The sequence below is a fragment of the Gavialis gangeticus genome, unplaced genomic scaffold, assembly GCF_001723915.1.
Source record: "Gavialis gangeticus isolate Ggan-Ray unplaced genomic scaffold, GavGan_comp1, whole genome shotgun sequence".
NCBI classification, from domain to species: Eukaryota; Metazoa; Chordata; order Crocodylia; family Gavialidae; genus Gavialis; species Gavialis gangeticus.
In genome coordinates this window covers 121,858,886-121,875,690 of record NW_017729032.1, presented here as the reverse complement: position 1 = coordinate 121,875,690, position 16,805 = coordinate 121,858,886, and the positions used below count along the sequence as shown (strand labels likewise).

General features: G+C 42.4%; 1 protein-coding gene across 1 annotated transcript in view; it reads right to left on the bottom strand.

Annotated features, from left to right (window-relative positions):
- The window catches only part of DNAJC3 (DnaJ heat shock protein family (Hsp40) member C3), a 54,801-nt gene that overhangs the window by 6,212 nt on the left and 31,784 nt on the right, over window positions 1-16,805 (bottom strand). The window contains exons 5-9 of the mRNA XM_019524989.1: window positions 15,455-15,607; window positions 12,868-13,049; window positions 11,418-11,537; window positions 8,646-8,751; window positions 8,408-8,528 (exon numbers count right to left, since the gene is read on the bottom strand). Of these exons, the coding sequence (XP_019380534.1) occupies window positions 8,408-8,528; window positions 8,646-8,751; window positions 11,418-11,537; window positions 12,868-13,049; window positions 15,455-15,607 (682 nt within the window). The remainder of the gene's footprint in view (window positions 1-8,407; window positions 8,529-8,645; window positions 8,752-11,417; window positions 11,538-12,867; window positions 13,050-15,454; window positions 15,608-16,805) is intronic.

The following is a 16,805-nucleotide window of genomic DNA, read 5'->3' as shown; positions in this document are numbered from 1 at the left end:
TTTTTTTTTTTTTTTTTTTTTTAAAGAAGGAAGTGGTATTACTTGTCTTTTAACTGTAACTGAAGTGCTTAGATTCTAATACTAGTATTTTTTGTGCTTTACATTCTGCATGTAACAGGCACATATCCCTGCACTGTTATAATCCTGAAAGTCTCGTTGAAGGTTTAAGACTCCAAGATTTCAGAAGGAAGATAAAGTATTTGCATCAGATTATTTTTAAGCAGATGTTATTTCTGAGCATGTGCTAAATTCATTTTTTTTTGCTGTTTCTGTGCAAGACAGCAGGAGGTGCTAACCCATTTCTATAACTTTCTGCACTTGAGAGCAGCATAGCAGTTTTGAAGTAAATTAGAAATATTTTTGATGCCCCAGTGATTCAACTCTCTCAAACAAAAGTGCCAAGAAATTCAGTACGTTCTTTGCATGTCTTCACCATGGAAGATGTCTGTGAGATTCCCTCACCAGATTCACTTCTCTCTAGGGACAAGTCAGTAGAGCTGACCCAAACTGAGGTTTCAATACATAAGGCCATAGCGGAAGTTGATAAACTAAACAGCAGCAAATCTAATGGCATTCACCCTAAGGCTGTAAAGGAGCTGAGATTGGAAACTACCTAATTTCTAACTGTAGTATGCATTCTATCAATACAAACAGCTTTGGTACCAGAGGACTGGAAGGTTGCCAAATGCAACGCCTATATTTTAAAAAGGCTATTGAGGGAGCACTGGGAACTATAGGCCAGTGATCTTAACTTCTGCTCCTCAAAAAATGGTAGAAACAATAGTAATAGTAATAGTTCAGCACATGGATGAATGTGACTTGCTGGGAAGGAATCAACCCCTCTCTTTGTCAAAAGAAAATCATGCTTTACCAGCCTCCTAGCATTCTTAGCGGATGTCAAGAAGCAGGTGGATTATGGCAATCCAATTAATATAGTATACAGCAATCCAATCAATATAGTATATCTGGACTTTCAAAAGCCTTTGACAAAGTTCCCCATCAGAGACTCTTAACTAAATTAGGTAGTCATGGGATTACAGGGAACATCCAAAGATAGAAAACAAAAAGCAAGTAAAAATGGTCAGTTTTCAGGATGGAAAGTAGTAAAAACAGCAGGATCCTACTAGGGACCAGTGCTGTTTAACATAGTCAAAAGTGACCTGGAAAAGGGGGCAAGTAGCAAAGTGGTCATATTTGCAGACAACACAGAATTATTCAAAGTGGTAAAGAGTGACCAAGGCAGACTATGAGGATCTAGAACAGAATCTGGCATAACTGAGAGAATGGGCAACAAACCTTGTTCTGCTTCCCACATCTTGACAGAGATATAGAAGAACTAGAAAAGGCATGGAGAAGGGCAACAAGGATTAGTAATATGGAGGGGTTTCCATATATATGAAGAGGGACTAAAGAGGCTGGACCTATGCAGATTGGAGAAGCTGGGGGGTGGGGACAAGATAAAGGTTTACAAAATATTAAGTGGCAACGATAAAGTAAATAGGGATTTACTATTTACAGTCTTTCACAACGCAAGAACTAGGGGTCACAAAATGAAACTAGTAAGCTTAAAACTAACACAAGGAAGTTCTTTTTCACATAGCGTGCAACTAGTGTGGAACTCACTGCCACCAGGTATTGTGGAAGCTGACTGTTTAGCTAGATTGAAAAGAGACTGGACAAATTCTTGGAGGAAAAGGAGCATCACTAGCTACTGACCACAGGAGTTAGGGTGCAGTCTCTGAATCAGAACTTCCTAGACCTTAAATGCTGGAGACTGCAAGTGAGAAGGAACAGTGGAAAAAAACCCTGGTCATACCTAATTCACTCTCCCTTTCAGCATCCGCTCTCTGCCACAGTGAGATACAGGATGCTGGGCTAGAGGGACCCATGATCTAACACAGTAAATAGCGATTCTAATGTTCTAATGCCTTTGTATGCAGTGTTCTGTCCAGTCACTTAAAAACACAGCAGGCTATATATACCAGAGCATGCCCATAATATACACTACCACATTTAATGGGGATAATGAAAATGCAGGGACTTTATCACAGTGCTTTACTGCGCCTGTAATGTTAAGCACGAGTGCTCTGTATAATAAAAAGGGCATTTCCCATTATAAATTTCTAATAAATGCATATTGCGGACTTGATGTAACAGATTGCTCACCTTCATCAAATGCCACATGCAGCTACAGCACAGCACTGCTGGCAACTCAAGCCAGTTAGAATGCAAAATATTCACACTAGCAGTCTTTCTTTAAATATGTTTAATATTAAAGTGACTCATTGCTAGATTCAAAGGACAGAATGCAGGGGAAAAGGAACAGTTAGTGCCACACACTCAAAAGACTGTGGAGGCAGAAGTACTGGCAGCAGGGTACAGCCCTTTTCTCAACTGGTAATAAATGTTGGCCACAAGTACACCCTCCTCTTCCAGAAGCTGCTAGTCCCTTTCCCTGTACTTGGTTATCACAGGTATAATCAATCCAGTGCCTGCTACTTATGCATTGATTCGTTACTCAAAGTCCTCCTCCAAGCAACCCTTCAGAGAAAGGTTAGCCTTTTTTTCCATAGTGTTCACAGTCACTGTGCACTGCTTGATTTGAAGCAGGTTAGGGACATCCAGTCCACTACAGAAAAGTTAACCTACAACAGCCCAAGGCATCTTCTCTTACATAGCTCAAAATATTATTAGAAGGTTGTAACATTATTCAACTCTTTATGCCAATACATAAATTTACCCTCTCTATTAGTTCTGTATTTATTTCCAAGAATACCCCTTATTTCATATTGTACAATGGCATAAATGACAGAGGTTATCGGATTCCAAGAGCCTTTATTAGTTTTGAGCATCATACATCTTTACCTCTTCTTTTCCTGGCTAAATAAGTCTTCACAATCTCTCAAACACCTCCTGCCACACCTTTAACTTTAATCTTAGTGCCCCTTCTAGTCTCTCCTGTATCTTTAAGATGAAATGACCAAGTTTGGGTGTTATCCAGAAGTACAGTTCAGAGACAACTCCAGGGTTTTACCAGCAAATGCAGGTAAGTGTGCATCAGATAACACATGTATGTACTTATTAATATTACAGGGGAGAGTCAGCAGTACCCCAGGCACTGGAACTGAACCCAGTACTTGGACATTCATTTAGGCTGTTAGTGTCTAGCCCTCTCTCCCCTGCTCAAGTCTTATTTTGGAAGGCCTCTCTCTACCCCTTCTGTAATGTTTCAAAGGCTTGTATGCATGTACAGCCAGCCCTTTCAAATGTTTCAAAGGCATCTGAAACACTTCCCTTGTCATTTCTGTCCACACCCAAAGACTGCAACTCTAAGGTCAAAAGCAGGTTTGAAGTCCCCCACCCCTCCTTACAGATGAGATGCATTTCACTTTATGTATAGCCCCTATTTTGCATTTTTATTTTTCATGCCTTTCCCTCCCTCCCCTCAACCTTACAGCAGAGGTCAGCAACCTACAATCGTGATGTGCCCAAATTTGGCCTGTGGTGGCAAAGGGCAATTAGTGGCACATAGCTTGACCTGACATTCCTCTTCTCTGCCCTGCACTGTACTGCTAAGCCCCAAGTCCTTACTGCTCTCCGCTGTCTTCCTCTGAAGCAGACACTGCTTACCATCGCTGATGAATTCAGCCCTGTCCACTGGGAGTCAAGGATACAGGCAGTTTGGGCATTATGGCAGGAAATGATGGCTGGCAGAAGCCAGGTTGTAAGTGGCCAGCCTGTTACTCTAAAAGACTGCTGACCCCTGCCTTGGATGACTGTTACGTGGTTCTGTACACTTCACCTCATTTTCTTCATACATGAGCTCTCTCAATACTACATAGTCTTTACTATAGACAAAAGTGAAGAAATTCTTGATTCAAAAGGCACTTTTCAGAGGAAAACTGTCACAATGAAAGCACGGCTTACTTCATCACATAAAACACTTGCTTCTCCACCTGCTCTCCAGTGGTATAAAGAGCCTACAGTCAAACCAGGGTTCATTTTGATACTAATGAATAAAAATGCTCAGAGATGCCCTATTGGATCCATAAATCTGTGAATATTATTGCTGCTGCTGCAGTTTACAGTTGCACTACCTACCTTAATTATAATACAAGAAGTTACAGAAAGCAAACTTGTGCAGGCTCTTTGTCATTGGATACACAGCAACTTATAAGACTTCTGCAATTTAATACAAAACACGGACACACCGTTGGGGGTGGGGGCCAGAACTCACAGGCCCCTCCCTTCCAAAGTGGTGCCCATCTTGCCAAGTCACAGAGCAAAGCTCCCATGGACTAGCTCTCCCCACTCTATATTATTTTCCCTTTGCGCTCAACTTCAACAGGAGGCAGTAAAGAGAACCTGGTGGTGGTTACAGCAGTTTGCTCAGACGTAGAGATGCGAGTTCAACCAATCCCCTGAAGTGGTGGGGGGCAGAACTACCATCTTCCTTTCCGTGAGCAAGTGCCCTTACCACCAGCTTAGCTGACAAGACACTAGGACCAAACTTTCAGTGAGATGCATGCACCTATGCTCCTCTCCAGGCAGAGCAGAACCAGAGTGTAAGCGTCCACAGGGAACCAACCCCTTCTGAGCCTTCTCAGGGCGAGCCGAGGTGTAGCCAGAGTGGGGCAGCTGAGGCCAAAGAGAATCTAAATGCATAATTAGCATTTAGAGTCATTTATGTGTTTCTGTTCGGACATGCAAATAGCACTTAGATTAGGGGCAGACAATTATTTGGGCCCAAGGGCCACTTAGGAAGTTCTGGTGAGCTATCACAGGCCAGTCAGCACCCCCCACCCCAGCTCACCAAAACTCCCCAAGGGGCTCTGCTCTGCGCTCAGCCAGGCAGCTGGGACGAGGCCACAGGTTAACAGGTAGCAGCATCTGGGAGCAGGACAGGTGGGCAGGGCCAGGACTGGAATCAGGATCATGGGGCAGTGACAGCACGGGGCTGGGCCCAGGGCAGAGCCACAATCCACTGCCTGCAAGCCCCTGTGATGGGTGCCAGTTCCATGAGCAGGCAGTGGGGAGTGGATTCTGGCTCTGCCCTGGACTCTGGCCTCGTGCTGTCACCACCCAACAATCCTAGGGTCTCCATGGACCAGCCAGGACCCACAGACAGGGTGCATGGCCAGGCAGGTGGGATAGGTCACACGCAGGCAGGATGAGGCCGCAGGCTAATAAGGAACAGTGTCCAGGAGCAGGAAAAGCAGGCAAAGCTGGGTCCTGGATCTTGGGGCTGTGACAGCACAGTGCCAGGGCCTGGGCCAGAGCCCCAATCTGCTCTCCGCACACTTCTGCTTGTGGACCAGCACCAGTCCTAGGGGCATGCAGGCAACAGATCACAGCTCTGCCCTGTGCCCTGGCCCTATGCTGTCACCATCTTGCAATCCCAGCCCCATCCACCCATCCCACTCCCAGACACCACTCCCAGCCTGGCCGCAGCCCCTCAGAAGTAGATGAAGTATGTATGTCCTGCCCGCCCACCCACCTGCTCTGTTGGGCAGCCCTGGCAATGGGTGCAGAGCAGACAGGCCAGGGTGCCTGGGCAGTACGGCTGGGTCTGGCAGCAGCAGCTGCCAGAACATGCCACTGTCGCAGGGACTGCTGGGAAGCCAGTCCAGCTGCCATGCTGCCCCAGGCCCACTGTGTACCTGGTGGCAGTGGGGCAGCTGCATGTGCCATTGCTTGGACTGCCCCCCTGTACCTAGGCCAAGTAGGACCAAAGGACCCGCTACAAGATAGACAAAAATCCCTTCGTGGGCTGGATCCAACTCACAGGCTGTATTTAGCCCACCCCTGACTTAGCTGCCCAAAGGGGGTGAGGAGAAGGGGCCTGAACTGGGCCAACATGGTTTAAGTGTGAACTTACTCTGAGCCCCTGAAAAAAAATTAATGTTGTAATGCAACTTTACCTTGGCCTTAAGAGCAAGTAACAAAAATGTAAAGAGGAACTTGTAAAGTAAAAGCATCCATTTCTTGAGGCTTTGTAGAAAGGAGAAAAAGGGAACTTGCCTGTAAACCTCATCTGGGTTCTTCTACTCAATTTAAAGATTGTGTGATTTGTGGAATTTGAACCACCAGGTCTACGCAATTCCAGTGTTGGTGGTAAAAGTACTGCTTATAAGAGCACATGAGGTGAACAAACGGGCACAATGCCACATAACCCTACAACCTTCGGCAAATCCTCAACATCATCTGAGGGTTCATCTGTAATCAATTTTTAAGCACCAGCATGGTGCTGGATCTATTTTAGGATAGCCATGTCCTTGCTGACAGAATTTATAAAGGGATTCTTAAGCTTCATATTTTGGGGTCTGTTTTTTCTTTGCATTTGTCCTTGCCGATTATCAACCTCAATATAATGAAAGAGCAGAAGTACATGAAGTATGTACGCTCTCTATCACCACCTTAAAAAAGTGCTCCCTTGAATCAGACTCTTGAGATCTGGATAGGCTTACATGCCTTGTCTGCTTATAACTTGCTACTTATCAGACTCCTCTACTACTGAAACAATGGCAGTAATTCTACACTAAATACCACAATAATACAAAACAACTAGTATTTAAGATTACGTTTGTGAAAAACATAATTCAGAGGAATCCCTTTTTTTTGTTCACTCAATACCAGCCTCCCACCTCCAGGTCTCACATGTCAATAAAAAAAATAGTTTTCCACCACTCAAGTTGTTAAGCATCTCGTTATCCAAGAAAATGTGACTGACAACATCACCCCTCTGAGAAGGGGAACTAAGACATCTCTATTTTCAGGTGCTATTAAAAAGAGGATAGAAAGACCCCTTTTTCTGCATCTCTAAAGGGCAGCTGGGGTCATTATGGCCCCTGAAGACTACCGGGCAGTGGTAGTATTAGGTATTAGGATTTGGGTAAACCCAGAGCAAACTTAAAAAGCCAGGTATGTCTGCCCATCTGCAAGGCCACGGCATGCAGGACAACCATAAGTAGAAAGAATAATTGTTGCCAACCCGTGATTACTTCAAAAGGGAAGTTCATGAACCCGCTTGGCTTCCGCATCATCTCAAACTAACCAGCTGGAGTTCGGAAGAGGTGGAAATCCTGTTCTACTTGGTTCTGGGCCCTGCGCAACCCTGTGTGCACATGGTATCTTGTGAGGAATGCTCCAGAAATGTCCTCCTTCTAAAGTGTTGACCACTGCCCATTACTCTCACCGAGAAGTGCCAATACAACTACAAATGCTCTTTGCTGCTGACTTTCTTCTGCGGCTAGAATTTGCAAGCCAAATCTCCTCTAATAACCTCTACTACTCACCCCAATCATACAGTATTCATGCTTTCCTGATTTCAGGCCCTACATTACATATAATTAAGGTCTTGTTAGCTCAGTTCTACAATCCCAGCAGACTGATGGGTTTTTTAACTTGTTTTATTAGAAGGTCTACAAGCTTTCACCCCAAGTATTGTGGCTTCCCTGCAACAACCAACTTTAACTTTCTTTCAATTTAAATATACTCATATTTTTAAATAATTAAAAAAAGACCAAAGAAAACCCCCCACATACACCTTGTAGATTAATTCCCTCTCCTCCCCCCGCACATTGCCAGCTGAATGAATCAGCAACATCTTTCAAGTGTGTGTGTGTGTGGGGGGGGGGAAGAGGAGGAGGAGGAGGAGATTCTGCCCCAAATACATTCATCATCCAACATTTACTGTTTCAGACTATAAGACTAAGATTTAGCCTGGCATTCATATTATCGTTTGCATTCTTCTCTTCCTCCAATTTTTACACTTAGGAGCTGAACTTTCACACAGATGACAACTTATTGATATCACCATTCCCCAGAACTCTCTACATGTAGCAAAAACATGTGCACACTGTAGTCTGGGGCTGCCTGATCCAGGAGACCCAGAGCAGTTCCAGATTAGACCTACCAACCAAATGCATGCAGAGAAAACAAGCTAAAGATAAAGACGTTTATCCCACACATCTGCATTCTGCTGTGCATCCACACAACACTTTCAAAATTAGTGTTACACTGATTTGTTATTTATCTGTGAGTGGGTGAGACAGAGAGAATGCGATACAGACGGTGTGACAATGTTCATCCCAGCACAGAAAAGAACGCCATCTTTACAACCCAATGACACCATCTTCTTAATCCAACACTGAATTTAGCTCAAGTTTAAGACAATTTAGCTGCAGATAAAAAGCAGGTGTGAGCTGCCTGTGCTAATCAAGAAAGATTCATCTCCAAACAGATATGTCAGCACTGATTGGATGCCACAAAACCCTAACGTCAAAACACTTGTCAAGATTGTCAGAAGATGTAGCAATGCTGTTTCAAATAACCTTGATGCACAAGTCCTGTATGTATCCGGTGGGCTTACAGCACTTTAACCCACACACTTTCATGCCAATTTTACCTTCCTCATACATTTCTTCTAATAAATAGGCTTCTGCTCTGTCTTTTAGGGCATTCACATTGGATGGTTCCAGCTGCAGAATTTCTGTGCAAGCTTTTATGGCTTCAGCAGACTGCTGATTCTGAAGAGGGAAAGAAAAGGAGGTTGATGTATGTTGTATTTAACTATATTCTTAGGTGAGAGGAAAAAATATGGGGGGGGGGTGTGAGAGAGAGAGAGAGAGAGACAGAGATATTACCTTAGAGAAACAGTGGCAGATTCTTTCTTTGGCTTGAGTAGCATAAACTGGGACATCTGGCTCAGTTTTCATTACAGATTCATATTTACTGATGGCATCTGTGTACCTGTTTTAATAGAAAAAAACCCAAAACATTCTAAAGCAGTATTATCAGATTTGTATCAGTTTTCCCCCAGCTATGAAATGTATGTACTGATACAGTTTTGCTATGCTGAAGAAATGTCATCAGGGATCTTGTCCACAGAATTACAAGTCTCTCTCAAAATGCATCCCCCACCAAGTAGCCTCAGGGACTTTGTCTAAGCTGAAAAGAGACAGAAAATTCTTCAGAAATTAAAGAGTTATATTGCCTACCACCTCTATGTGGGCGCAAGCCTGAAAGAGACTTGTCTGGCTGACTTGTTCTGCCCACTTCTGTGCAACCAATTTGTTGTTATAAGCCCTTCCCCTGACCAAAGGCACTACTCAGCACAGGTAAGAGTTTCCCTACTTTCTCAGACTTCAAGTAGGTCCAGGTTTGGGGCAATTTTGGGCTGGTGTGCCTTATATAGTCCAGTTTTTCAATACATTAGAACTGGAACACGTTAGAATAATGTATTCCTAGGTTAGGAGAAACATCTATTCCTAACCTGGAACAGATAGATAGGTAGTGAAATCATTATTACTGGATGTAAGTGCAGATTTGACTGACACCTGGCTGGAATAGTTGCTTTAAGCAGGAGGTTGGACTAAACCTTCTGAAGTCTGTTCTAGCCCTATTTTCTATGGTTTTAAGGAAAATGGGTACTGGGCCTGGAGCTCCTTATGTCTGGTAGAACAGGGAGACAACCCACCCCTTTCCCTGCCCTGCTACAAGTGGAAAGCAGGTCCCAGGAACAAGGCTGCAGTCAGGGAATACAGAGCATCTGATGGCAAACCTCCATCGGATACATCAAATTACAACTTTAAGTAAGTAGGCTCTAGCTAAACTATGTTCCTAGCATCTCTCTTCCCATAGTGTCAAGAAAATACTCCTTTAGATGTTGTTGTGCCTAAAGAGACTCCAGAACAAGGAGCATGGCACAGATAATTCCAGTGAAACAAATTTAAAAATAATCTTTGATAGATAAATAAAAACATTCATTCCTAAACGGGTGAGCAGTTGCCTACATTTTGCAGCACAAACACTAAATCACCTATACCAGGAGTGGTGGCCAACCTGCAAAATGCATGTCGCAAGTGACACAGGCAGCTGCTGTGTGAGATGCATAAGCACTGGGCACTCAGTAGACAGACACTAGAATGGAGATGGGAAGGAGAACACTCCATAGAGCAAAACAAGGGCAGGGCACTGGAGAGGTGTCAGGTGTCACAGCCAAGAGCCAAGCTAAACCCACAAATTCAGAGCTTTGGATTCTTACCATATACAACCGAGACTGTTTTGGTGCTAGGGAAGGGTTAAATCAGCTCTTAGCTGTGAAACCTGCTCCTGCGGCATCATCCTGACCCCACAATCTACCTGGGCCGAGGCTCAAGATCCCCACCTCCATTCTGGCACCAAGGTCCAACTATCAGGTACACCTCTGGGCAGCAGGGATTAGAGCAGCACTCAAGGAATGTACTGAGCATGAGTTATGGCACACCTGCCAAAAAAGGTTGGCCACAACTTGATTGTCAGCTCCTTCAGTACTTAAGCACAGTAGAGATGGATTAAGGATAATCCCACTCCTCTGTCCCATAGCAAGAAGTTACTATATATAGTATTATGTATATAAATATATATGCAAGACAGCAACATGATGAAGGACAATTCTAAAAGTAGACGTATAACAGTTTACAAAGCTCAAATACTTACTGTTTCTTCAAGAGTAATGATAAACCATAACATTCATAGGCAGCAGAATTTTTATTTGCAAATATGCTGTGATCTCCACATTTAGATGCTGATACATTAAAATGTGTTATACAAGAGATAAACACTAAAACTAACATCACTGACACTCCAATTTACTAGTGAGATGAATAACCACGTCAAGCTTTCCATAGAGAACATGCCATAAGCAGATAATTACTCAAAAAGCTTACTGATTTCCTTTTTTATTTATCAGCAACTTTACTGATAATGAAACTTTATTTCCTTTGTCACTTTCACAGTACTGTAAACTAAAATGGTGTTCTTAAACATGCATCCCCATCAATAATAGGCAACACACACTTGAGAATAAAATCTAGATTACTTTTAATACTCAAAAAAATCTTACAACAGTTCATTTTAAATCTAGTTAAAACAAAGGTGGCTTTTCATTTATCATTTTACATAGCCTCTAGCAAAGCTGTGGCTATGTACTTGCCAATAAAACACACCAAACTGAAATGAGGCAAGCAGGAAGAATTTAGAGAATAAAAATCATCACCTCAAGAGTTGGGATGGGTGGCAGAAACTCCTAGTAGATCAGCCTATACAAAGTTTGCAGAACTGATTTTTATTAAATCACAAGATAAGACACCATAAAGACCGCTGACCTCACCTTATCTGTTTTACAATGGGAGCAAAACAAAAAGTCAGTAAGACCATAGTGACTAGGGAGGCATATGGGCGAGATGGAGCAACCAGGAAGGCCTGACTGCTGCTGAGGGTACACAATTTAGCAGTTATTTAAATGAAATCTGGTGGCCAGGCTCAGAATTCTAGCCCAAATAATGCAAAATAGATACAAAAAGGCAGCCTCCAAACCTGTGATTTTAATTTGTTTAGAATGAGTCATAACACAGCAGTATTAGACTAGCACTTACCTGCCCTCTTTTATAAGTTCTTCTGCTGATACGATCTGCTTATTAAGTTTTTTTACTTGTTTATAGTGAGAAAAACATGGTTTATGGTCTTGGTCAAGTTTCAGGCACTCTCGGACTTCACTTTTCACATAGGAAAAAGAAACAGTATAAGATTTCATATGGGAAACAGAACACAAATTTTAACAGCAATTTAAATAACAATAGATTTGCTGCACTGCGTTCTCTTTCCTGCACTCAAGACAGTATTACCCATGTGTGAAATGTAAAAAGGGAAACCCTCCTGAATTTACAGCTTTTTTATTACTTTACATTGCCAGAAATTTATACTCAACATAAAGTTGCACTTATGAAACCAATCTGTTATTCTACAGTGCATACTATTGCTTTGTCCAGCACTTATGATGGCTGTTTGAGACAACTAACTGTATCCACGATAACTTATTTTCTAGTATGTTCCTAACTTTCACGCTATGCCAAGGCTCCTTGATATAAAGGCATCATGCTCTTTCTGAACTAGGGCTTCAGCTAGTTTGAAGATTCTTCCCTTGGAGGAAGATGCATACCAATGACTGTTTTTTTTCAAAGCAACTGAAACTGTCTGGAACTTCTTTATTCTCAATCATCAGGTCCCACCTGTTTCTGTACATTCATGGGTTTTTCACCTAAAGACTGCCCATGAAACATTCCCTTCAAATACAGTCTTCAAATACCTCAGAGGCAATTAGAGAGAGAATGGAGATGGGCTCTTCTCTATGGCTGTAGGGGAAAGGGCTAGGAGCAATGGCCTCAATCTGCAGCAGGAAAAATTAGGTCAGCATTTATGAGGAACCTCTTGACTATGAAGGTGGACAAGTACTGGACAGGCTATTTAGAGAAACTGTGTACTCTCCATCCTTGGAAGTTTAAAGAACTGGTTACATAGAGACATGTTTGAGATAATTTAGTCAAGGATGGCCCTGCCTTGAGCAGAAAGTTGGACTAGATGACCACTTGAGGTCCCCCCCTCCAGCCCTATAATCCTATGATCTGTGAGAGCCCTTTGTAGCTTTTTTGCAGGAACCCTTTCCCCCATACTGGGATCAGTCCATTCTTGGCCAACTGGCCACTCTCTTCCTCCATTCTTGTTATTTCATATTTGTCTGTTTTGGCTCATTTGACAGACTTTTTCTAAGAGGCTGGAACTCTTTACCCACAGCACTGCAACAGATGCCATACTGTATTAAGCTAATTATTAGTGTGTATGTTATACTGAGTCCCAGACTCCATGCCTTGTGCCAAACACTGATAAGAGAATAAGAACAGAAGAATACAAGCTAATGAGCATTTCTACTTGGTCACTACATTGGCCACTAATGCTGCTGCATTTTACAATAGCATGGAGGCTGGCACAGTTTGCTAAGTGCTTTGTTTTTTAGTTTTTTTACTATTAAAACAAACAGTAAAGGCTTACCTGAGTGACAGCTCATGGTCCCCCAGATGATAGTATATTGTGCTGATTTTATAGAAGGCTTCAGTATTGTCACTCTTCAGTTTGGTAGCAGCCTTTAAGTCATTAATGGCTTTGCCCAGTTCTCCTTCCTTCATATAGCATTCAGCTCGAAGCTCCCGCAGCTCAGCATCCCAAAGACAAACCTTAAGAAACCAAAATGAAAGCAGAGATGCTTATTACAAATGCACATCTTTTAGCAGAGAAATGGAAAGCAAGCCTGTTACAAATCTAATGTGTAACCAAGCAGATGAGCCTTCTTTTTAATTCACCTCCCTGAGAAGTGGGGGGAGGGGGAGGGGGTCAGTCTTCAACCTCAGGAGGGAAGACTGGAATCCCATGAAAAATAACTTCTTTCCAATACTATAAAGGGTAAGAATTATGAGGGCAGAGGCCTCTGTTGTTTAAAAGGGTACCTGAAGGGATCTCGTACAGGAACATCACCTATTGGAGGTCAGGCCTTAACACTATTGAAAATGCAGATTTAAGCCAAAACAAGTAACTATATATTTCAATTTTAAATGGGTTTCCAGACTATAAAATGAGTTATCCTACTATAGTAAATATATTTATCTATTCATGTTTACATACATTAAAGGATTAGATTTCATTCTAAATAATTCTTTTTTCCAAATTCCCATGCTTCAAACTGTCTTACAAGAACTTGTTTAAAAATAAATAAATAAATAAATAAATCAATCAATCAATCAAATGACTGAGCTTAATAGATCTACCTTCAAATTACCACACATTTTTTCTCATTTGAACAGAGGACTTGAGAAGGCAGAATTTAAGCCTTAATTGTTATACTGACAAAATTAAGAGCTTAGTGGGAGCATGAAGCCAGTAACATTTCCATTGAAAAAGATAAACCACCATAGTTCATCTATGATTGTTCTAAAATAGGATTTGGTAGAATATACAGTATTTGAAGTTGCATTATAAGTATACATACATTGTATGCACTTTGACACAGCTATTTTAAATATTTAATGAAAAAAAGTAAACCAGCACATGCAGACTATGTACAGCCTGGTTTTAATGAGTGCATATGCTCAATTGCTGATTTAAAGCTGTTTTTCCCCCCCACAGGGAATTGAAGGGGATTCATTTATACTCAGTTAGGTTTGTGTTTTATATTAAACACTAACCAACCAAAACAGGGAAAAACCCAAAGCACTATTCTACCTCACAGCCAGGGGAGTCCTTTTCCCACTCCATTAAATGTCCCTCCCAAGCTCATACTGCCCTCTCTCACATGAAGAGCATCAATGTGCTCCTGATACTGGGAGCTGTGATCAGCTGAAGCCTGCCCACATGTGCAGTTTAAGGTGCAATGGGAACCAGCCAAAGTTATTAAACATACCCTGCATAATAATTTTGGAGCTTATTCCTTGTTTTATCACATCATCAAATGCATTAATGCATAGCCAGGGTGCTACTTAAGATGTGATTAACTGGTTAATCATATTTTACATGTAATGTCTGCAAGAAGCGTAAGTGTCAGTTTTGGTGGCATCCAGCCCAGGGTGGCCTGCAGTCCCTATAAAGCCTGCGAGCTTGTTCAGCCCCTCCCCTTTCCAGCTCAGGTGGCCATGTGGTGCCTGCTCTGGACCCACGTACTGTTATGGATCTCAGAGCAACATTAACTTTGTCACATGTATTGCTTTTATTGCTGCAATGGTCTTAACATAGCCAACTATAACTCTGTCCTGTGGTATATGATTCCCAAAACATCTATCTTCACTTTGCATATAAAAGTCTTAGCCGTAAGTTTTCCTTTAACAGGTTTTTCCATGTTATCTTAAAGAAAAGGACAGAAACAAGATGCTGGTATATTTGAATCACATATATTTAAATGTGCAATCTAATACTTGCAAAGTTAAATGCCACTGATGGGGCGCAGCTACGCATTGCCCTACAGTGATGTAGCAATGTGCTACATCACCACAGGGCACACTACAGTGACATAGTTATCACATGGGTCTATACGTGATTGGCAGCTATGTCGCCATAGCAGTACACTCCCCAATTTTAGCACACCGCTATGACAATATAGTGGTGAAATTTAACCGTGCAGTACAGGCAGTTACTGCACCATTCTTTAGTACTTCCAAAGGCAAGTCCTAAAGTATGGCACTGTAGCAATATTGCTGTACAGTGACACGTAGACATGCCCATTCTGTTGAAGCTTTCTGTCCTTCCCAGCTTAGAAGTTTGGCATCCCTTGAAGAAGACAACTATTTACTAAAACTCCATTCAGCTCAAGAACAATAAAAGAGGCCATTCAAATTTAAATCACATTCACCAGAAGGTGAACCTAATCATACAGTTTCCCATTTCAGGGTCCTATAAGGATACTACTGTGACAACTGCTCTCAGCTCCCACCAACTCCAAAGAGAGTCAAGAGCACTTGTTAATCACTTGCTCAATCCTACTGGTGTTTTCACATCAACATGAGACTTAGAAGTTCTTTGTTAAAGGGAATATGCATATAAAAACCACAGACCCTCATTGCTCTTTGGCTATATTTTTCCACGTCGCACTTACTGCAAGAATCTCATCAAGGAGAGTAATGGCAGCAGCGTAATCCTCCTGGCGGTACTCAGAAAGGGCTTGTGAATGCAGTCGCTGCAGCTCATCGGATTTCATCAGCCGAGACCGGGCTTCCTGTTCCTCATTATCACTGGGATTAGATTTGAGCTGCAAGTATTAATGAGCAGAGAGTGAATCATGGGGTCTGAGGCTCTTTCTTTGTTCCATTAACCCTCCTATACCATGGAGGACAAACTACAGATGCTGCCGAAGTGGAACGAGTCTTAAAAATTCCCTTGGAAATTCTTCTAATTGGATGAAAGTAGAAAGTTCTTTGCTGCTGCCGTAACCCAAAGAACTCCAGTTTTTTTTTCTCCCAGGCTGACAATTCATCACTTTGACACTTCATTCCCATTAACCTGGGCCCTCCTGGAAGTAATATACCCCTTCAATTGTACCCTGGTTAATCCATCTCTCCCCATTAGGCAGCTACCAAGCACGGATGCTTCAAGGGCAGGAGAGGATGTACCCACTGACTGATTAGACGCCACACTGCAAATCAGGTGTGAATTCATTAATACAAAGTTCAGCACTGTGGCTACTGTTCTCATTGAAATGCAGTTTTCACACATCTTCCTAGAAAGGTTGGCCATGGCATTAGATACAGATGCTTTAGACTTGGAGGATGGGGAGCAGGATCATCTGAGAACTCATGGAGTTTAGAAGTCAAGAAAAGTCAAACTTCAAATAAATCTTTTACAGACAAAAACTTACAGCCATAAATGCTAAAGATACCCTCTCTGCCACCAGAGGACACCAAGTACAGATTCTCCTAGACGTCACTGAAAGCATCCCCTTTTAAAACCCAGGAAGCTGTCACTGAACAAAGTAATGGTTTCAGCTTAGCAGCAGGCAGGACCCAAAATCAAAACAACAAGAGCAGCAGGGGGATGAAAAGAACCGACTTAAACAGGGAGGCCACCTAGATGTAATCCCATTTCCCATGACATGCAGCACAGTATGCTTCAGCCTAGACAAGACCCCAGCCTCAGCATTAAGCAAATTCCATTTGGGGCTGGAGAAAAGGCCCCATTAATGTTTTGCCCCTGTATCTGCATCATCCAAAGCCCTTCCAAAGATTCAGCAAAGCAAGATTCAGGAGTGCAATCTAGCCTCATTCAAATGGATGGTAATACTCCAGCATTACCAAAATAATGTTTAGCATGTGCTGTCAGAAGCACAGGACAGGAAATGCCCCTGCTATTTGACAAGTACATTGCACAACGTAAGTCATATGCAAACAAACTTTATTTTTACATAACTTAGGATTTTTCACCTACACTACACTGACTGGGGGGGGGGGGGG